Consider the following 23,665-nt stretch of genomic DNA (forward strand, 5'->3'; position numbering starts at 1 on the left):
TGAAATAAAAAAAGTGTAGTTTAGGTGTATTTTTGAAATTTATCTCAGATTTAATTTATGATTAAAATATTAAAATCGAATCAAATTTGATTTTTCAATATCGAATTGTCGGATAAATCGATAACCCATTAAAATAATAGTAATCTACTAACTTTAACCCTACATAAATATTAGTAAATATAACCTTAGTACCTTACTCGTTATTGTCTTTGTCCTTTAGCTTTCAATTGACATATCATATAAAACGTCAAAATCTAGAGTAAAAATTCTATTTCTCTTGGTATTGCACTTGTATAACTAATTCTAAAGTTAATTTTTTTTTGTTTTATGAGTGTCCTGTAAAGTTATGTTATTGCCTATCACGTTAAATTATTGGAGAATCATGTATTTGTTTATAAACATTTTCTTATTATTTAAATTGAAAATCAAACCATTAAAGATTAAAATGGAAAAGCGGAAAAAAAAATTATCTTATTGATTTTGTTATTAATTTTAGCATATTTAAATAAAAAATTAATAAATCAAATCAATAATATATAAAATCGAACGGAACAGAAGAAAGGAGCAATGGATAATACCCTACCATCAAATGTTACCCAGGTATGCAATTTATATACATATGAAGTCATAAAGTTTTTACACTATCATTATTTTATAAGTTATTTTACTGCTTTTTAATTTATCAAATTAGAATAACTAGTAGTATTACTAGGTAATACTATTAATAGGTAGAAACTTTTGTCCTTATAAACCAATTGACCATTTTACTTTGTGTTTTTTGAATGTTAAAGCAACTCAAAGGGTATTATCGAGGATATAGAAGAGACTGAAATGCATTCATATTATAATAATAAAGTAAAGTTTCATTAAAAGTAGATAAATTTTCATTAGTGAGCTTTCATTAAATAAAACAATCCCAATAAAAAATCATTAAATAACTTCCATTAAAGGAGCCTAAATTGAAGCCTTTTTAAATTTGAAATGCTCACTGCACAATTTATTTGAAGATGAATCTCCTAAAATATTTTTTTTTATATTTACGATTCAAAATTAAGACCTTTGATTAAAGACAAAACAATCTCTTCCACCATAATTGATAACTATAAAGTAATTTAACTAGGATGTCTAAAGAACTCAAAAGTATGCTTTACAAGCCAAATACCTATTTTATTGTAGGAAAAATTATAAGTAAAAGCAAATATATACTAGTTGTTATAAATACATTGAATTAAGTGGATAGTCCATAAGGTTGGTACATGAACAACCATTCATATTCACTAGGTTACATGAACCTTTTTGGATAAGAATGTATCTATTTATTATGATACTTAATATGGTGACCTTTGGAGTGATTTCTCACTCTATAAATAGGGTTGTTCATTCACTATTGTAATATACATACAGATGAAACTTGCATACACTTGAATAAGAAGAAAATTCCTCTTCTTCTATCTACTTCTCTTGTCTTCTTCTCTTCATGATTATATTCGTATAGCTTGATTTTATAACACGTTATCAGCACGAGTCTCTATCTAATTGAGAGTGAGTTCTTGTTTTACTTTAGCTCATATTTTGGTTGATCTCGTTATGAAGATCAAAGTATTGTATGCATAAAATCAGGTATGTATTTTCTAAAATATTTTATGATTTAGAATAAAATAGTGTTCAGTCACTAACAATTATCAGGAACCGAAGACATATACTACTATTGGTTGAATATGACATGCTATACAAAATTTCTTAAATAGAAAAAGGTGTAAGATTTTAATAGCATGAATTTGAATGTTATTTTGATTGTTTTGAAAGACTCAAAGGATGAGTCATGTTGTACTTCGATTTATTATACCGTTAGTTAAGGGTAAGACGATGGATTCAAGTTTCATCGCACCAAAAGGGTAAGACATCAGGTTAAAGTCCGGATGCATCATAATAAAAATATTTGGGGATAAGACGATAGATTCAAGTTCTATCGCACCAAAAGGGTAAGACATCAATTTGAGTTTTGATGCACCGTGATTGGGTTCAAGTCCCATAGAATTATGGCGTAAAACGCCTTATATGGATAAGACATTGAGTTTGAGTCAATGCACCATAATGATGATATAATGATGACTAGGCTTTGATGAAAAGTCTTGAAATTCGTTCTATTGAATTTGCTTCATTCCTTGAAAAGAATGTGGTAGCAACATGTAATAATTCTGAAATACGCCTGTTAACTTGCTCCATTCAATCATACGAATGTGGTAGCAGTGAATGTTAGTCTGAAAGATGACAAATAATTAATGATATGAATAAGGGCGTGGAGGGACATAATTATAATAGTCATCATTGTGGTAATGATAAAAGGAAGAACACTATGAGTTCTTCAAATAGTCCTTCAAAATGTGAAGGCAATTTTTATCAAAATGGTATGAAAGGTCATTAGACTTGTGAATGTTGTCAACCCAATAATTTGACAAATTTATAAATCCTCTATCATGATACAAGATAAAGTGATGGTACACTTAATCTTTCAAAGTGATATTGAGGTGTGTCATGGAAATATGATGAATTTTAAAGCCATGACAATGTGCTTATAATGCAAATTTTATGAAGTACATATAAATAATTAGTCCAATCCTTGAAGAGAATGTGACTTGTAATGAGTATCGTGAATGCTCGACCATTCTATAAGAGAATGGGTCCAGATGTGATAAAATCATTATGGGTTGGATATATGTCACAACTCACCTCTATGGACGGTTTGAGAAAAAATGATACATGTCACTTCTCATCTCTACGGGAGATTTGAGAGAAAATAAATTTTATTTGGCAGAAATGGCTAATTGTATTGTATGTTTTATACGTCACTATGGTATGAACTATCGAAAGGGCAAAAGAAAGAAATAGTTCTTGCCTATAAGGATTGTGGTCATTATTGTGTGGCAATACAAATTTGTCATTGGTTGTGTACCTATGGTACAACAAAAGTAAAGCAAGAAAGACGTCTTGCTCGTAATGATTTTGACCATGACAATAATAATATAATTTCCTCCTTGAAGGAGATGCTCAACATAGGGATGGTGTCATGCAATATGTAATAGTACATAAAATTAATTGCAAGCTCTAACGAGTTGTGCTATTATCAGAGGAATAATATTGGGGTTGTAGTAAGTCTCAAAAGAAACTTTTTAAGTTTCGGATGAATTGAAAATAAATATTGAGACTATAAATCACTACAACCGAAGAGGGTTATAAATATTTATGTAAAAGATTACCCCACTTTTCCTCTTGTTTGTTCCATACAAACATGTACATGCTGATGAAATCACATGTAAAAGTAAATTATAAGTGTACTAAAATAAAGATCAGTTGGCATGAGTGATTGACCATTCCGATTAAATGTGATGCAAACGTGATTGAGAATTCAGGTGACTTATATGATGAAGAAATAAAGATTCTTCAAGAATTCTCTTGTGTTGCTTGTTCTCTTGATAAAATGATCATTGTACCAGCTAAGATCGGGACTGTAATCCCCTAAAATTTTTGGAACATATAAAAGGGTGAATATGGGTCCGTTCACCTGTCATGTGGATCATTTGCAACTATATGATTAATGCATCTATGCGATGGTCACATGTATTCTGTTGTCAACTTACAAATTGGTTTTTGTAAGGTTGAAATAGTTCCAAATTATGAAATTATATTGATAATGCTGGTTGATTTAGCAGAAATTGTATGCCTCCAATTATAGCTAAATCATGGTTATGAGAACAAAACTCCCAAATAAGATTTGGTATGAGATAATTTTATTTAACATGTAGCAACACATGTATGCATCAAACCAACAAGGTTTCCCCATTAAAATTGGTTCAGGGTCAGAACCATATAATTTTCATCTAAAATGTTGAATGTGCGGTTATGATTTTAATTGCTCCACCACGCACAAAGATGAACTTCCAAATAAGGTTGGAATGAATGTTAGATTTTCTAACATTAGGGGGAGAGATGATTGACAGCTGAAAATTATGTGTGAGGTTAATTATGAATTATCTAGATCCTCGTTAAATAAATATGTGAACTTAAAGTTCAAGAGATATTTCAGTTGCATAATGTTGCAAATCATTTGCCAGATGAATGCAGTGTCCAATGTCAAGTCCTTGAAGGACAAAGTCTATGATACGTCGGGAAGCGTAATAGACCAATCGATTTTAAATAATAAATTCCTTGAAGAAGGAAGGAGCAAATGATCAATATGGTCATGATAATGAGGCAAGTGCTATAAAAGAGCACATTGACATAACACTTCATAAAATCTTGAAAAAGGTTCAGGTACCTGAAATAATGAAAAATGAAGAGATCTCGATAAGTTATGTCTTGTTGGAATCGATATCAAATATCCGTCGACGGTATGATTGATATGAGGTAGCGCTCAATGATATAAATTGTGATGAGGATCTTGAATTCAAATCTGTCATATAGTGTGGACAGATAAATGGTTGGCCAAGTAAAATACATAATTCAAGTATATTTTGTTTCACTTAGAAAAGTGACATTTTGGACTGGTAGTTCATAAATCAAGGTATAATGTCAGTGGGGTACAAATAAATTATTATGCGATAGTATAACCGTAAGATATCAAATACGGTTTGTGCCTTGGGGCATAAAGGTTTATCGCAAAAATCCTGACATTAGTGGAGATGTTTTTTCCTTTGGTGGATGCAATGAGGTTTGTTTTGATCTGGCAACATATGAAAACTTGAATGCATGTAATGAATAATTGTAATGTCTAGCTAGACAATGAAGGTTATATGAAAATCCTTGAAACAATCTGTTGACACCCAATTTTGACCGACCTTTGACCCTTTTTAGGAATACTATTAGATTAAATACGTATTTTAAAACTTTAAAATTTTTAGTCGACTTTGCTTGAAAATTATATATTTTAGTATGTTCTACTTTATAAAATTATCGTATATATTTTTAAAATATTAACGAATTTCAAATGTTTCAAAGTTAAATGATTTTTACACTTTCCTTAAAATTATTTAAATTCTAGCCTATTTTATTCTAATTTCTTTCAATTCTAGCCACTTGAATTAGAGTTTTATTTCATTCATAGCCATCTCTTCCTTTCAATTCTAGCCAATTTTAATTGCAATTTTAGCCATTCCGTATCTAACTCATCTAATTTCAAGAAATCATCTTTTGATCTCATCCGTCTATTTAATTAATAAATCCTAGATCGAATCCTAACCCTTTATCTCTATCTAAACCGACGGTTGTGATTAAATCTCCCATTCTCTTTCTTCAACACAAAAGACCCTAAAACCTAAAAATTATTGTCACTCTCTTCCTCCCCCCTCTCCAAGCCGCCTCTCCTCTCTCTCTTCCCCCCTCTCCAAGCCGTCTCTCCTCTTCCGTTCCTCTCCTCTTTACAGGCAGCAGCAGCCGGCGACCACCACCAGACGCGACAGCAGCCGGCGACAGCCACCAGCAGCTGCAGCAAACAGCGCACGTAACAGCGACCGCCGGCGAAACCAGGAGCAGCAGCAGCTTCTCTAGCAGCAGCGACCGCCGGCGAAACCAGCAGCCATGGCGAGCAGCAGCAGGCGGCGCCGCTCCTTCCTCCCTCTCCCGTCATTCTCCACTTCTCCCCTCTTCTCGTCTCCTCTTCTCCTTCGTCCTCTTTTCCTTTTTTCTTCTTGCAGGGAAGCAGTCCAACAACAGTGACAACAGCTCCGACAACGCCAGCCAGCAGCCACTCCGACCAGCAGCTATGGCGGAACGCCGGACGAACAGCAGCAAGGACGTACAACATTGATTCCGGCCAGCAGCTTGACGCCATCCTCACTTGTACCGGGAGTTTTAAAGCTTTAGCTCATTCAAGACGGATCTTCACAGATCCGTCTAGGTTAGTTTCTGTTTTAGTTTTCCATTATAGATATTTAATTTGCCTAATGTATGCATGTTTTAGATAGATTTTGCTATGAGCATGAGAATAAATTATGAGTTGCTTGACCTTATGGACTGTTCTTGTTGATTTTCTCTTGAAAATTTGCAAAATACATGTGTTTTAGCCATGTTGAAAACCATATTGTATAATAATCAGTTTATGTAAGTCTGCTAAATGTGATTTGGGTATTGGCATGCTACTTGTATATTGGTTTCACTTTGATTATTATTTGTTATGATAAGTCTTGTAATTTTTAATAGTAGTTGCAGATTTCTTATATCTTTTTAAACATTATTGTCATTTTAATTGATTATTTTATTTTACCTTGATTGACTTCAAATATATTCTTGGTTGTTATATTTTTGGAAAGTGATATTTAATTAAGGTAAAAAGGACTGTACTGATTTTACTCTCTACTAGTTAAGGAAAATAAGTTTAATTGATCTAGTTTTCCTTGTAAATAAATATTGCTCCATATTAATTGATTCCTTACTTGTTTGTATTATGGTAATGAATTATTTTTAAAATTTTCTGATTTGGCTCTCTTTTAAAATAAGGAAAAGGGAATATTAATTAACTCCTTTAAATATTTCTTTTCCTTATTTGTTCCCCCTCCTCTACTATATAAATAAGACCCCTCCCTTCATTTAGAGAACACCATTCACTCTTAACCAAAAATTCTCTCATCACTCTCCCTCATCTCATTGCTCTCTTGCTACTTTAAACAACATTAATATTTCGGTGAATATTCAAGTGTTTTTCTTCGCTATTTTCCTACTTTGTTCGAGTAAAGGGTGAATCATCTTGTTTTGTTTAAACAGGTTAGTATTCTTAACATTCATACTATTTTCATATTCACATATTTGTGTAAACCATTGTCTGTTTTTTATATAGAATCCGTCATTAAACGATTGCATATTGTCTCACCTTAACTAACAAGTGTGATTACTTGTGTAGTTATTTAATTACTTTGACAGGTTTCATATTTGAAGTTCGAGTTGAAGATTAATTGAAGAAGGATTTGTTTATTTGTTTGAATGTACATATATATATATTTTTTATTTTTTCCGCTATTTTATTTATTTGAATGATGTAACAATTGTAACCCTAAAGATCATATAATAAAGTTATTTGGGGGTCGTCTAGGGGAGGGGGATTTATATGTTCGTTATATTTTTTAGAAATCATGCCTATAGGTTTGTCTTTAACCACCTAGAATTAATGTTTATAGGTGTTATAATCTAATCAATTCTCAATTTGCTTGACACTTTTGTTAATGAAGTTTAAAAAAAAAAATAATAAATTAGATTACGTTAATGTTAAAAACAAATCATAGTAACTTAATAGGCCGATTGTGTGTTTTAATAATGTTATAATTTTAGCATCATCTTGTCATCTAGAAACCATGTCTAAGATTTAATTTGTTCATATCATTTACAAAATCATGCATATATATGTTACATTGTTTTTTTTGTAAACACCTAGAAGTCATGTCTATAGGTTTGTAAGTAAACTCTTAACATATCCATAAAAAATAGAACTTGTTTGTGCATATTTGTACCCTCCCCTTAAAATTAGTTAATATTATTTCATGAGAAATCCCATTCGTTTTCTTGAAGATTTCCGCATTCCTTGCAATATGTTATTAAAATCATTTCATGCATTTAACAAAATATTTGGCTTCGTCTTAAAACCTTTGCATTTAATAAATTTACCGCCTTAATGTTCTATTAGCTTTTAGTACTTACAAAGTTTTGCAACATATTTTAAAAAAAAAGTCATCTTTCAAAATTTTGGATTGACTACGACATTTTTTTAAGCACTATCTCCTAACCTATCGTTAGTGGGAAAGTCAAAGGAACTATGAGGTCTAGTCCCAATTTTTTTTAAATCGATGCGTCCCCGGAAGTACCACTTCCCATGAACTTCAAAAGAATTATGTGCATTTATATGTAAATGTTTATGTGCCTACGTGTGAACTAAATCTTTTAAATCATTTTATCAAAAACATAAACTATTTTTAGACCGACCTCAAATCAAAATTGTTTCTATGGTGGAGGAGCGCGATCAATAATATCGTGGCATCATCCCTATAAAGAAACAAACATTGTTTTTATAAAAATTCCTATTCAAAACTTATCAATTTTCAACTTTATTTTCGCACATATTAATTGCTTAATATTTGCCAATTTTGTTTATAACATAGTGTCGTATGTCAAAATAAATAAAATGAGCTTAATTGTTTATTTATTGTCATCACCTAGCTTTACATATCTAAATAAATAAGAATAATAGTCTTAATTGTTTCGTATTTGTTATCACTTAGTAAGATTAAATAAATTAATAAACGACCTTGATTGCTACTTGTACCCCCATATAGATTGCATGAGATACGGCCGAGACCCGCACTTGTGGACCTCGAGGGATGCCTAACACCTTCCCCTCGAGGTAATTTGAACCCTTACCCTAATCTCTGGCTCGTTGACCTTAGTTGGACTTAGTTAGGATAGATAGGTGCCCTAACGCACCTTAATTCGTTAGGTGGCGACTCCAAAACTCAAAAATCTCAAAAGAGTTGTTAGGTCGTGCACAAAACCCGTTTTCCGCGAAAATGGGGCGCGACAGAATGGCGACTCCGCTGGGGATGTTAGGTTCTTACCATTACGTGTTAACTGCTTATTTATGTGGGGTTTATTTTATTCATTAGGTGCTTACTATGTTTTGTTGCCCTATTTATTATCTCATCTTCATGTTCCTCCCTTTCCCTTTCCCTTAATTGCTTATTATCATGTTTCACCTCTTCCCTCTCCCCTTATTTGTTTACATGTTTAATCTCGTATCCTCTTGCTTTATTTGCGTAGTTTTCATATCTTTATATGTCTACTTTCCTTTATTTATGCTTATTTATTTATTGTTTATAAACTGCCTATATGTTACCGTTTTCCAATTTAAATGCTAAATGTTTACTGCTTTAATAAATTGGCATCCCGCTCATACTTCCCCCAATTGGGACCCTCTTCCTTTTTATTTTGTTCTCGTGATGTTGTGCCTTTGCACCTCTCACAACTACTCCAATCTTATACAAATACCCATTATAGAGAGTCGGCATATGCGTGGACGTAGTGGATAGTTTTACTACCGCGAAGCCACGAGCCTCTCGCATAGAATCCCTTTCAAGTCCGTGTCAAGCCAACTCTTAGAAGTCCTGGTTAAGTCATACATGCTGCATAAGCCCTAGGAGGTTTGACCCTTGGTGTCAATCCATGTAATTAGTAGCCACCTTCTCGTCTGAAGGGCCCCAACACCCTTAGACAAATTGCATATTTATGTGTCAACGTGATCATAATAATTAAATCAAGCCAACATTGCCAAAATGAAGTTTAGAAGTTGTTTGTTACTTTGTTTGCAGAGTCATGGCTCACCCCCACTTTCCAAACACGCAAATGGTGGTCAAAGTTAATCCCATTTTGAAGACTTGGTGGAAAGATATACAAAAAAATCGAGAGTTAGAAGCAAATGAATTGTTAGGCGGCCTCACTGCTTTGATCTCCGTAGAGTCAGATCGTCACTTAATCAAGGCATTGTTGAAATTCTGGGACACTGAGAGGTTAGTCTTCAAGTTCAGGATTTCGAGCTAACTCCAACAATAGAAGAAGTTGGAGGATTCATGGGTCTCGCATACAAAGAGTTGGAAATGATTGTTCCACACAAGCCAAGTCCAAGATCTTTTTTGAAGCAAATGGGCATGTGTCATAATCCAAATCTACTTTGTCTGAAAGAAGGTTGGATTTCTTTAGAGTTCTTATATTCACGCTTTGGGGATGAGGAAGGTCATCAAAACTTTCATAGAGAATTTGCTTGCTCTTCTGCAAAATGGGAAAGGTATCGTCTTAATGCATTCGCTGTCGCCCTATTAGGCTCATTGGTTTTTCCTAGAGAAGGAGGAAAGATCCACACCGGCTTATGTTATGTGGTTCGTATGTTGGCTCGAGGTGGGAAAACCTTGGTCCCTATGATACTCGCAGAAATTCTAAGAGCTTTGACTGCATGCACCAAAGGCAAAAGATACTTTGAAGGGTGTAACTTTCTGCTGCAACTTTGGGCCGTCGAACATTTCTACCAAAGAGCTAATAAAGTAGACATCGTCAGAGGGACTATGGGGAACAAAATTATCAACCATCCCCTAAGGATGAAACATTTTATCTCCCCTGTGGGAACAGAGGACTGGTTCACATACCTAAAGGAGCGGTCAGCCGTTGAAATCCAATGGAAGTATTATTGGTTGAAGCCACGACGTGCCATCATAAGAGGAAATGAACTTTACTTCATTGAGCTTATCGGTTTGAACGGTGTGCAACCCTACGCACCACTTCGAGTCCTTCGACAATTCGGACAGATCCAAATGATACCTCTACGATCCCACATGAGCCACTATGGATATGACTTTGGGTCAGAATTACCGCAAGTGAACACCATACTACGAAGATGGAAGAATGTGATAACTATCGATGTTCAAGAGCACCGACCCTTCTGCACACCTGAATATTATGTATGGCTTTTAGAAGATGCAGAGCATAGAGATTTAAGCGAAGGAGGTCTTCCTGGTTTTGGCGATGAAAAAGAGAGAAGATGGGCTCGCAACCTCCTCAACACTGATTATGACATTACCCTAGAAATGAAGAAGCAGATTGTGCCTAACATTGGAGAGCAACATGATTAAAGCTTTTAATTATTATTTATTTCTCTTTACTCCCCATATGTTATCCCTAGCCCTTTAGTTATCTTTAGATTGATGTAATAAACAGAAATTATTTCAATAATCGAAAGTTGTTCTATTATCTAACTCTAAACTCCAAATTGGCAAATAAGGCTTGAATTAATTATTATGCATCACTTATGTGTCGCTTAGGCCTACCTCTGGCTCAACGAGGTTCCTTGCATTTAGGGCGTTTATTTCAAAACAACGTGTTGATATTGTGATATTATCTTAACCCCTAACTCTTTTCTTTTGATTCTATTGTTTTCCCATTTCCTAAGGTTGATCTGTCCTTCATCCTGGAACATACACGATCAAAAGGGACCCCCCCTTCTCCTCCTTCTCAAAGAGCAAGCTCAAAAGACAAAGGAAAAATGGTTGACGACAACAGCACCATTGAAAGGGTAGAAGCTTCTGAGGGAGGACAACTTCATAGTAATCTTATCCTAAGACTCGAGCGCAAGATTTCGCAATTGGAAGAAGAGGTAGCCAACATGCGTGATTTGGCCAAGTTGTCTATCTCTCTTGGAACCCAATTTGGAGAAAACATAGACAATCCTCCTAATCAAACAGCCACGCCAGACAATCCTCCAATCCATATATCCCCACCTGAACCCATTCGTCCAAATGCCTTTCCACCACCCCACGCCCAAAATACCCAACTTCCATTTCACCACTATTACCAACATACCAAACCAACTGTCCCAGAAACAACCCCAAACACAAATATCCCACATACTTTTGGGAACAACAATCCCAATCCCATATACGTTGAAACTGCCCCTCTGACTCATGACCTCCATGAGTCAGAGTCCCATTAGAAAGACATCTTAATAAAAACCCTGACTGAGAGATTAGACAACTTGACCAACAGGGTACAACACGTGGAAGGAAACAAAAGGTTGGGAGGATTGGGCTATGAAGATCTGTGCATGCATCCTGATGTGGAACTGCCCGAAGGATACAAGCTTCCGAAATTTGAGACGTTCAATTGCATTGGGGATCCCAAAGCCCACCTACGAATGTATTGCGACAAACTTGTAGGGGTGGGGAGAGATGAGAGGATACTCATGAAGTTGTTCATGAGAAGTCTTACTGGGGAGGCCCTATCATGGTACATTGAGCAAGACTCGCGGAAATGGATAAAATGGGTTGATATGGCAACTGACTTCATGAATAGGTTTGGTTTCAATATTGAAAATGCGCCTGATTGGTTTTACATTCAGAACCTAAAGAAGAAACCAAGTGAATCCTTCAGAGAATATGCCATAAGATGGAGGTCTGAGGCGGCTAGGGCCAGACCCCCTATGGAAGAATCTCAAATGAAAGACTATTTCATCCGTGCCCAAGAACCACAATACTATGACCGAATGATACTGGTGGCTGAAAAGAGTTTCGCTGAAATCATCAAACTAGGCGAAAGAATTGAAGAAGGCATAAAGAATGGGACTATCATCAACTTGGAGGCTTTACAAGCAACCAACAAGGCTCTGCAATCTGGTGGAATGACAGAGAGTCGAAAGAAAACAGGTTCTGTAATGATGGCTCATGGAACTAGGACCCCTTTGAGGCACAAGACAACAAACCCACCACCATCCCCATACCCTCACACCCCATACCTTCACACCCCATACCCTCAACATCCCTCAGCTCCACCCCCTATATCTCCCCAACCCATGCCAATATATTACCAAAATGCTCCTCCTCAATATTTGCATGCCTCATATCCTGTCTATAATGTTCAACCAACACACTTCCAAACTCCACCACCCACTCAAACACCAAATTACCGAAACAGACCTTCCTATGAAAGAAGACCTACAAAAACCTATACCCCTTTGGCTGAACCCATAGCACAACTTTATGAGAGACTGAAACAAGCTGGGTACGTCTCTCCAATTCCCGCATTACCTGTGGACGTTCGCGCGAAATGGTACGACCCTAACAAGGTCTGCGCCTACCATTCTGGGATGAAGGGCCACACCACCGAAGTTTGCAGAGTCCTTAAGGATAAGGTTCAAATGTTGATTGATACAAAGACCATCCAACTGAAGGATCCTACACCGAATGTTGCGAATAATCCTCTCCCTAACCATCAAGTCAACATGGTGGAAGCTGGTGATGTCTGGGATTGGGAAGAATCTACCTGGGCCGTCGAAACAGAGGAAGCCATGCCTACCACTGCCCAGGCACCACTAATAGTGCAAAGACTCGCCCCATTTGAAGTAGAAGTTGCTGCACCCAGACCACCATTCGCTGTCTATAAAGCATCCTCCCCAATACAATGTGACACACATGCTGTACCTTGGGATTACAACAAAAGAGAAACAAATGTGGAAGAGACAGATGTTGCAACAGGGGTCACCAGATCTGGAAGAATTTACACTTCTGAAAATTTGGTTCAAGGAAGCTCTAGCAAATCCAAAGCGCCAATCGTAGAGCTCGAGGATCAAAGTATTTGGAAAAAGGTTAAAGCTAAAGAATACTCTGTCATTGAGCAGCTGAGTAAAACCCCTTCCCAAATATCAATTCTGGAGTTACTACAATCTTCCGAAACTCATCGAGATGCCCTTCTGAAGATCCTTGGTGAAGCTTATGTCCCGTCTAACATCACTCATGGAGAGGTATCCCAAATGGTGGGGCAGGTCTTTGAGGCTTACAAAATATCTTTTCACAAAGATGAACTGCCAATCGAAGGAACAACTCACAATAAAGCTTTGTACATTTCGATTCAGTATCAGGATAAGGTGATAAACAAAGCATTAGTTGATGCAGGTTCAGGTTTAAACATTTGCCCTCTGAGCACACTGACGAGGCTGGGTGTGGATAGCGCAAAAATTCAGACATGGAAGATGAATGTGAGGGCATTTGACGGCTCTCAGAGAGGCACTATTGGGGAGATAACCTTGGACATGCTCATTGGTCCTGTCACTTTCCCCATAGCTTTCCAAATTTTGGACATCCCTTCATCGTACAACTTATTATTGGGTCGTCCATGGATTCATATGGCTGGAGCGGTTCCATCTACTCTTCACCAATGCCTAAAGTTTGAATGGGATTACGAAAAGGTTGTGGTCCATGGGGAAAAAGGGCATCCTGTATACACGATTGAAGGAAGAGAGAATATGGATGGCGAAATGTACCATACAGTGGAGCTTGTTGGTAATATTGAGTTGCAACCTTGGTTCAGCCAAAAAATCATAGATATGATGGCCTGGTTCGGTTTCGAGCTTGGGAAAGGTTTGGGGGCTAAATTACAAGGGATAGTCGAACCTATACAGCCTGTTCGACATTCCACCACTTTTGGTTTGGGTTATAAATACACCACCGAAGAATGGCTCGATTGGCGACCACCTAGAGATGGGTACTACTATCCATTGAAGAAACCCATACCGCCATTGTATCAATCATTTCGATCAGCAGGTTTCATGGGAGACAATATTGATGAGATCTCAGACGACTTGAAGGGGTTATCGCTAACCAAAGAAGAAGGGAAAGTTTGCAACGTCGTGATCAACGAGGAGGAGAAAGGGGGCCCTAGTGGAAGCAAAAAGGCAAAGATCAGCGTCAGCAACTGGACCTCGACTCCATCCAGACCTCGTCGAGCATCTGGGTAGCCTTGGAAGATGTTTTTCTATCAAATTTTAATTTTAATAAAGGAGTTTTAATAAACGTTTTAATTCCCGTCCCATGTATTGCTTTCAAATGAGGACTTATGAAATTTTCGAATCTTTATCAATAAAGTTCTTTTCCCATTTTTTTTGTCTTGTATTTAATTTTTACTATTTTTTTTCTTCTTCTCACCAGCAAAATTCATTATAAAAATGTCGAATCTGAGATTGTGGCATACAATGAGACTGCTCAGCTTAACCTTAATGACTTAGAAGAAGTCGAAGACAATGAGGTTCCCGAGGAGTTAATCAAAAGGGTTGAGGAATTCGAGGAAAAACCCAATCCAAATTTGGTAGAGACAGAAGTGGTGAATTTGGGAAATGCAGAGGTGATACAAGAAACCCGAGTAAGCATCCATATGACAAAAGAAGACAAGAAAGAGTATACCGAGTTTCTCATAGAGAATAAGGATATTTTCGCGTGGTCCTACGCAGACATGACAGGGCTAAGTACTGCAATCGTAGCCCATCGACTACCCACTGATCCAGCATATCCTCCGGTAAAATAGAAGCTGAGAAAATACAAGCCCGAGATGAGTTTGAAAATCAAAGAAGAAGTATCAAAGCAATTAGATGTTGGGATACTCCAAGTGACAGAATACCCAACTTGGCTTGCAAATGTCGTTCCAGTGCCCAAGAAAGACGGCAAGGTCAGAGTTTGCGTGGATTACCGAGATCTCAATAAAGCTAGCCCTAAAGATAACTTTCCGTTACCAAACATACACATACTGATTGATAATTGTGCTAAGCACGAAACTCAGTCATTTGTGGATTGCTTTGCCGGCTATCATCAAATTGAGATGCACAAAGACGACGCTGAGAAAACCGCTTTCATCACGCCGTGGGGCGTCTATAACTACAAGGTGATGCCTTTTGGACTAAAGAACGCTGGAGCTACGTACATGAGAGCGATGACTACTTTGTTTCACGACATGATCCATAAGGAAATTGAGGTTTATGTGGATGATGTCATCATCAAATCAAAGGAAAGTTTAAATCATTTGGAGGATTTACGGAAATTCTTTGCCAGGCTACGCAAGTACAATCTGAAACTGAATCCGGCAAAATGTGTCTTCGGTGTGCCTGCTGGAAAGCTTTTAGGTTTCATTGTCAGTCGTCGAGGTATAGAATTGGACCCGTCAAAGATCAAAGCCATTCGTGATCTTCCCCCACCAAAGAGCAAGAAGGAGGTAATGAGTTTCTTGGGGCGACTTAACTACATCAGTCGTTTCATTGCTCAGTCTACTGTCATCTGTGAACCTATCTTCAAGCTGTTAAAAAAGGATGCTGCAGTGAAATGGACAAGTGAATGTCAACAGGCATTTGACAAGATCAAAGACTATCTATCCAATCCTCCTGTATTGGTGCCACCAGAGTCAGGTAGACCATTACTTTTGTATATTTCAGTATTGGATAATGCTTTCAGTTGCATCTTGGGACAACACGATGAAACAGGGAGGAAGGAGCAAGCAATATATTATATGAGCAAGAAGTTCACATCGTGCGAAGCCCGATACTCTCTATTAGAGCGTACCTGTTGTGCTCTAACATGGGTTGCCCAAAAGTTACGACATTACCTCTCATCGCATACCACTTATCTGATTTCAAGGATGGATCCTTTGAAGTATATCTTTCAAAAGCCTATGCCTACAGGTAAACTGGCAAAATGGCAGATACTGTTGAGTGAGTTTGACATAGTGTATGTCACGCAAAAAGCAGTGAAAGCACAGGCATTAGCAGACCATATGGCAGAGAATCCCGTGGACGATGATTACAGACCGCTGAAGACCTACTTCCCAGATGAAGAGGTGGCGTTTGTAGGAGAGGACATTTCTGAAGAATATGATGGATGGAGAATGTTTTTTGATGGAGCTAAAAATCTGAATGGATGCGGCATTGGGGCTGTTTTGATCTCACCCACCGGGCAACATTATCCAGTATCAGCAAAACTCAGATTCCTTTGCTCAAATAATATGGCCGAATACGAAGCCTGCATACTAGGTCTCCGACGGGCGATCGACTTGGATGTCCAGGAAATGATAATAATAGGGGATTCAGACCTATTGATCCATCAGGTTCGAGGTGATTGGGCAACAAAAAATCGAAAGTTGTTACCATATTTGGAGTGCGTGCACAGGCTATGTAAAAGGTTTGTCAAAACAGAATTTAGACATGTACCAAGGGTCCAAAATGAATTTGCAGACGCCTTAGCCACTCTGTCTTCTATGATTCGACACCCTGATCACAATTACATCGATCCTATTCACATTCATATACATGAACAACCAGCTTATTGTTTCCATGTTGAGGGAGAGCCTGATGGAAAGCCCTGGTATGATGACATTAGAAGATATTTGAAGAGTGGTGAATACACAGAAGATGCAACAAGTGTACAAAAGCGTACAATTCGAAGGTTAGCAACCCAATTCTTCTTAAGTGGGGAAATACTCTATAGGAGAACTCCCGATTTGGGACTGCTAAGATGCGTCGAAGCAAGAGAGGCTCGCAGGCTGGTCGAAGAGATACATGCAGGCACCTGTGGCCCTCACATGAACGGTTTTACATTAGCAAAGAAGATTCTGAGATCAGGATATTATTGGCTAACTATGGAGACAGACTGCATTCGCTACGTCCAGAAATGCCATCAATGTCAGACTCACGCAGATATGATTCGAGTACCTCCCAACGAACTCCATGTCACTAGTTCACCTTGGCCGTTCGCAGCATGGGGCATGGATGTCATTGGTCCAATCGAACCAACAGCATCCAACGGGCACAGATTCATTCTTGTTGCAATTGACTATTTCACCAAGTGGGTTGAGGCCACCTCCCATAAATCAGTGACAAAGAAAGTTGTGGATGACTTTGTCAAAAACAACATTATTTGTAGGTTTGGAATTCCTGAGTCAATCATCACCGATAACGGCACCAACCTAAACAGTGACCTGATGAGATCAATGTGTGAGAAGTTCAAGATCAGTCATCGAAACTCTACAGCATACAGGCCACAGATGAATGGGGCTGTTGAGGCGGCAAACAAAAACATCAAAAGGATATTGCGCAAGATGATCGATAATCACAAACACTGGCAGGAAAAGCTACCTTTCGCATTGCTGGGGTATCGTACCACAATCAGAACTTCCACAGGGGCCACACCTTACTTCTTAGTATACGGCACCGAAGCTGTGATACCCGCCGAAGTTGAGATACCTTCCCTAAGAATCATCCAAGAAGCAAAGTTGAGTGATGCTGATTGGATACGAGGTCGGGCAGAGAATTTGGCATTAATAGATGGAAGAAGAATTAACGCCATTTGTCATGGTCAGCTCTATCAGAATAGAATGGCCAGAGCTTTCAACAAGAAGGTTAAACCCAGACATTTCTCACCTGGGCAACTGGTTTTGAAGCGGATTTTTCCAAATCAAGACGAGGCAAAGGGTAAATTTTCACCAAATTGGCAAGGTCCATACATAGTCTCTCGAGTACTGACAGGCGGAGCACTTATACTTGCAGAAATGGATGGAGAAGTTTGGCCAAAACCTATCAATTCAGATTCTGTGAAAAAGTATTACATCTAGAGATTGATTCATGCTCTTTTGTAATTTGGAACTACGTCAGACCTGATTCCCATTTAAGAGGGGATACGTAGGCGCTCCTATGGGGTTCGGTCTTATTATAAATAAAACTTTCATTTCCCCCTTTTCTACTGATAACTGGGGCAGAATTTTTGAGAGGATCTCAAAAATTCCATCAAGACTTCTCCTGGCACATCTTCATACTGGGGCAGAAATTTTGAGTAAACTCAAAATTTCACCGAAAGTTTCTTCTCAACAAGCAGTCAGCTTACAACAAAGATTAAATGATAGCTCCACTTTTGAGTCAGACGTTGTAAAGTCTCAACCTATGCCATGGTCAAAGATTCGACATCAGCTTTTATTAAATGATAATTTCAAAATCTCTGAAAGTTTTTGTTTTTATTATTATTATTTTTTCTCTCCTTTTCCCTTTCTTTTTATGAAAAAAAAAACAGACGCTCGAAGAGGTGTGGATGGCAAGCCAAAGGAGCACGCTGCGCCAAATCACGGATACAGATCAACCTTCCCCCCGTTTAAACTAACTATTTTTCTTTGAGTGTAGAAAATACAGGTACATATACAAAGGCAACTGCAACAATCAACATCACAACATTTGAGCCCGACATATGACACTCGATCCTTCCAATAAGGCGGACGCCCAAGCTACTGTATGCCCTCAAGCAACTACTGTGCTGACAAATTACGTTATGCCCGATATTGCATCATTTCGCACCTACGCTTGATATCACCCTATGCTCAAAGAACTACATCATTATGTTATGCCCGAGAATGCCGAAATGCATCACTTCATGTGCTTGATATCGCATGAGCCCGAAGGAACACATTATTGCATGTGCTCGATATTTCATGTGCCCGAGGAAACACATCATCGCATATGCCCAATATTGACTTATGCTCGAAGAATTGCATTATTGCATGCGCTCGATATTTCATGTGCCCGAGGAAACACATCATCGCATATGCCCAATATTGACTTATGCTCGAAGAACCGCATTATTGCATGCGCTCGATATTTTATGTGCCCGAAGAAATGCATCATTGCATGTGCTCGATATTTCATGTGCCCGAGGAAACACATCATCGCATATGCCCAATATTGACTTATGCTCGAAGAATTGCATTATTGCATGTGCTCGATATTTCATGTGCCCGAGGAAACACATCATCGCATATGCCCAATATTGACTTATGCTCGAAGAATTGCATTATTGCATGCGCTCGATATTTTATGTGCCCGAAGAAATGCACCATTACATATGCTCGATACTGCATGTGCCCGATATTACAATGTGCCCGAGGAAGTGCATCATCGCATTGTGCTCGATGTTGCATGTGCCCGAAGAAATGCATCATTGCATGTGCTCGATATTGCATGTGCCCGAAGAAATGCACCATCGCATCGTGCCTGAGACTGCATTGTGCCCGAAGTTTGCATAAGCTCAAGATTGCATCGTGCTCGAAGTTTACATGCGCCCGAATCAAATCAAGTCATAAGTATCAACAGATGTCAAAAACAGATACGCTCTCTTTACTCATTACTGATATCCCAAGGGCGTCATCCTTCAAAGGCATCATCTTTCATAGCCTACGGACTTCATGTCATGGCCTGAGGACTTATTTTATGCATATCATGTTCCTAAGGCGTCATAGTCTAAAGGCATCATCCTCATGGCCTGCGGACATCATATCATGGCCTAAGGGTTTAATTTCTTCCTATCATAATCCGAAGGTGTCATAGTCTAAAGGCGTCATCTTCATGGCCTGCAGACAACATTTCATGACCTGAGGATACATTTCACGTATCATGGCCCTAGACACCATAGCCTAAGACATCATCTCGCATGGTCTTAAGGCAAACATTCATGGTCTATATGGGAAATTGCATCATGTTTACATTCACCGCTTATTTTGCTCTAATTACTCTACTACAAGTTACAGTTATGCAGATTACAGACAAAGTCGCCTTCTGAACGGCTGTTCCTTTGCTTACACACAAAGGCTACAACAAATTCTTGGCTACTCGAACTATTGTTTCGCTATCATTCAGGCTACCATGAAGATATCTTCGGATTCAACTCGCCACTGTGACTTTCTATGTCTTCAGTTAGGTCGTCCACCTTAAAAAGGACATCAAGGCTTGTCCGCCTCATAGGACATTTAGGTTCGTCCGCTTATAAGATATTTTGTTCGCTTTATAAAACATTTAGGCTGTCTGCCTTAAAACGACACTTAGGCTCGTCCGCCTTACAATGCGACATCTAGGCTCGTCCGCCTTACAATGCGACATCTAGGTTCGTCCGCCTTACAATGCGACATCTAGGTTCGTCCGCCTTACAATGCGACATCTAGGCTCGTCCGCCTTACAATGCGACATTTAGGCTGTCTGCCTTAAAACGACACTTAGGCTCGTCCGCCTTAAAATGACGTTTAGATTCTCCATATAACTAGATATTTTCGTCTATACTGTTATATCTTTATAGTATCAAATCTATTGGAGTTTGACGTCATTCTTCAGAGATGGGTTCAATCCTTCAAGAAGTTACAGACAATCAAGGTTTGCAGTACGTCTCAAACAGATACGCTTTTTATCACCTCTTTTCTATTTAGAACTCATATTTTATTATTATTGGTCATACTTTATCTATTTATAAGCTAACATTTTATCTAGAATTTGCAGATATGATCGATCGCCCTTGATTACAATTATCACGCTATCCTCTATCACAACAATGACCCTATCAATTCTTCGCCTTTCATACTCCGAACCCTTGTTCAGATGTTGATAACCCCACTCTATCATGCTCTTCACGCTTCTCTGTCATACTATTTTAGCCTCTCAATCTCTCTCTTCTCGCTACTCTAATCTTATCCATTCAAGCCGATATCGTGCCTTCCAAATACCTTACCGCTCTTTCAACTTTTAAGAGTTTCATTTGCTCTTGAATCTAGAACTACACACGACCTGATTCTCGTATAACCAGAGATATGTAGGCGACTTAAAACCAAAGTCTCGGTCGTACCCTTTTTTCAACTCTACTTCGCTTCAATTGATCCGCTGACGTCTGTCGTCGGTCGGACAAAATCGGCTACTAAGTCAACGTTGGTTGTCTGACAATTCATTCTTCATTCTCAATCAACCAAGGGGCAGCTGTTGACACCCAATTTTGACCGACCTTTGACCCTTTTTAGGAATACTATTAGATTAAATACGTATTTTAAAACTTTAAAATTTTTAGTCGACTTTGCTTGAAAATTATATATTTTAGTATGTTCTACTTTATAAAATTATCGTATATATTTTTAAAATATTAACGAATTTCAAATGTTTCAAAGTTAAATGATTTTTACACTTTCCTTAAAATTATTTAAATTCTAGCCTATTTTATTCTAATTTCTTTCAATTCTAGCCACTTGAATTAGAGTTTTATTTCATTCATAGCCATCTCTTCCTTTCAATTCTAGCCAATTTTAATTGCAATTTTAGCCATTCCGTATCTAACTCATCTAATTTCAAGAAATCATCTTTTGATCTCATCCGTCTATTTAATTAATAAATCCTAGATCGAATCCTAACCCTTCATCTCTATCTAAACCGACGGTTGTGATTAAATCTCCCATTCTCTTTCTTCAACACAAAAGACCCTAAAACCTAAAAATTATTGTCACTCTCTTCCTCCCCCCTCTCCAAGCCGCCTCTCCTCTCTCTCTTCCCCCCCTCTCCAAGCCGTCTCTCCTCTTCCGTTCCTCTCCTCTTTACAGGCAGCAGCAGCCGGCGACCACCACCAGACGCGACAGCAGCCGGCGACAGCCACCAGCAGCTGCAGCAAACAGCGCACGTAACAGCGACCGCCGGCGAAACCAGGAGCAGCAGCAGCTTCTCTAGCAGCAGCGACCGCCGGCGAAACCAGCAGCCATGGCGAGCAGCAGCAGGCGGCGCCGCTCCTTCCTCCCTCTCCCGTCATTCTCCACTTCTCCCCTCTTCTCGTCTCCTCTTCTCCTTCGTCCTCTTTTCCTTTTTTCTTCTTGCAGGGAAGCAGTCCAACAACAGTGACAACAGCTCCGACAACGCCAGCCAGCAGCCACTCCGACCAGCAGCTATGGCGGAACGCCGGACGAACAGCAGCAAGGACGTACAACATTGATTCCGGCCAGCAGCTTGACGCCATCCTCACTTGTACCGGGAGTTTTAAAGCTTTAGCTCATTCAAGACGGATCTTCACAGATCCGTCTAGGTTAGTTTCTGTTTTAGTTTTCCATTATAGATATTTAATTTGCCTAATGTATGCATGTTTTAGATAGATTTTGCTATGAGCATGAGAATAAATTATGAGTTGCTTGACCTTATGGACTGTTCTTGTTGATTTTCTCTTGAAAATTTGCAAAATACATGTGTTTTAGCCATGTTGAAAACAATATTGTATAATAATCAGTTTATGTAAGTCTGCTAAATGTGATTTGGGTATTGGCATGCTACTTGTATATTGGTTTCACTTTGATTATTATTTGTTATGATAAGTCTTGTAATTTTTAATAGTAGTTGCAGATTTCTTATATCTTTTTAAACATTATTGTCATTTTAATTGATTATTTTATTTTACCTTGATTGACTTCAAATATATTCTTGGTTGTTATATTTTTGGAAAGTGATATTTAATTAAGGTAAAAAGGACTGTACTGATTTTACTCTCTACTAGTTAAGGAAAATAAGTTTAATTGATCTAGTTTTCCTTGTAAATAAATATTGCTCCATATTAATTGATTCCTTACTTGTTTGTATTATGGTAATGAATTATTTTTAAAATTTTCTGATTTGGCTCTCTTTTAAAATAAGGAAAAGGGAATATTAATTAACTCCTTTAAATATTTCTTTTCCTTATTTGTTCCCCCTCCTCTACTATATAAATAAGACCCCTCCCTTCATTTAGAGAACACCATTCACTCTTAACCAAAAATTCTCTCATCACTCTCCCTCATCTCATTGCTCTCTTGCTACTTTAAACAACATTAATATTTCGGTGAATATTCAAGTGTTTTTCTTCGCTATTTTCCTACTTTGTTCGAGTAAAGGGTGAATCATCTTGTTTTGTTTAAACAGGTTAGTATTCTTAACATTCATACTATTTTCATATTCACATATTTGTGTAAACCATTGTCTGTTTTTTATATAGAATCCGTCATTAAACGATTGCATATTGTCTCACCTTAACTAACAAGTGTGATTACTTGTGTAGTTATTTAATTACTTTGACAGGTTTCATATTTGAAGTTCGAGTTGAAGATTAATTGAAGAAGGATTTGTTTATTTGTTTGAATGTACATATATATATATTTTTTATTTTTTCCGCTATTTTATTTATTTGAATGATGTAACAATTGTAACCCTAAAGATCATATAATAAAGTTATTTGGGGGTCGTCTAGGGGAGGGGGATTTATATGTTCGTTATATTTTTTAGAAATCATGCCTATAGGTTTGTCTTTAACCACCTAGAATTAATGTTTATAGGTGTTATAATCTAATCAATTCTCAATTTGCTTGACACTTTTGTTAATGAAGTTTAAAAAAAAAAATAATAAATTAGATTACGTTAATGTTAAAAACAAATCATAGTAACTTAATAGGCCGATTGTGTGTTTTAATAATGTTATAATTTTAGCATCATCTTGTCATCTAGAAACCATGTCTAAGATTTAATTTGTTCATATCA

At 37.6% G+C, this 23,665-nt stretch overlaps 1 protein-coding gene across 1 annotated transcript; it reads left to right on the forward strand.

Moving 5' to 3' along the window:
* The first annotated feature begins 11,065 nt into the window (after positions 1–11,065).
* Positions 11,066–14,871, forward strand: LOC138338637 (uncharacterized). The gene is made up of 3 exons (XM_069289612.1): positions 11,066–11,496; positions 11,566–14,304; positions 14,499–14,871. Exons 1-3 carry the CDS (start codon positions 11,066–11,068, stop codon positions 14,869–14,871), a joined length of 3,543 nt encoding a protein of 1,180 aa, XP_069145713.1.
* Positions 14,872–23,665: the final 8,794 nt, after the last annotated feature.

This window comes from Solanum lycopersicum, chromosome 9 (genome assembly GCF_036512215.1).
Source record: "Solanum lycopersicum chromosome 9, SLM_r2.1".
Taxonomy (NCBI): domain Eukaryota; kingdom Viridiplantae; phylum Streptophyta; class Magnoliopsida; order Solanales; family Solanaceae; genus Solanum; species Solanum lycopersicum.

Bases quoted from the DNA above. Each gene is read 5' to 3' on its own strand.
- LOC138338637 (XM_069289612.1), top strand. From the start codon at position 11,066: ATGGTTGACGACAACAGCACCATTGAAAGGGTAGAAGCTTCTGAGGGA. The intron at 11,497-11,565 runs GTCAGAGTCCCA...CTTGACCAACAG, and splicing joins CTGACTCATGACCTCCATGA to GGTACAACACGTGGAAGGAA. The intron at 14,305-14,498 runs GTAGCCTTGGAA...TCTTCTCACCAG, and splicing joins AGACCTCGTCGAGCATCTGG to CAAAATTCATTATAAAAATG.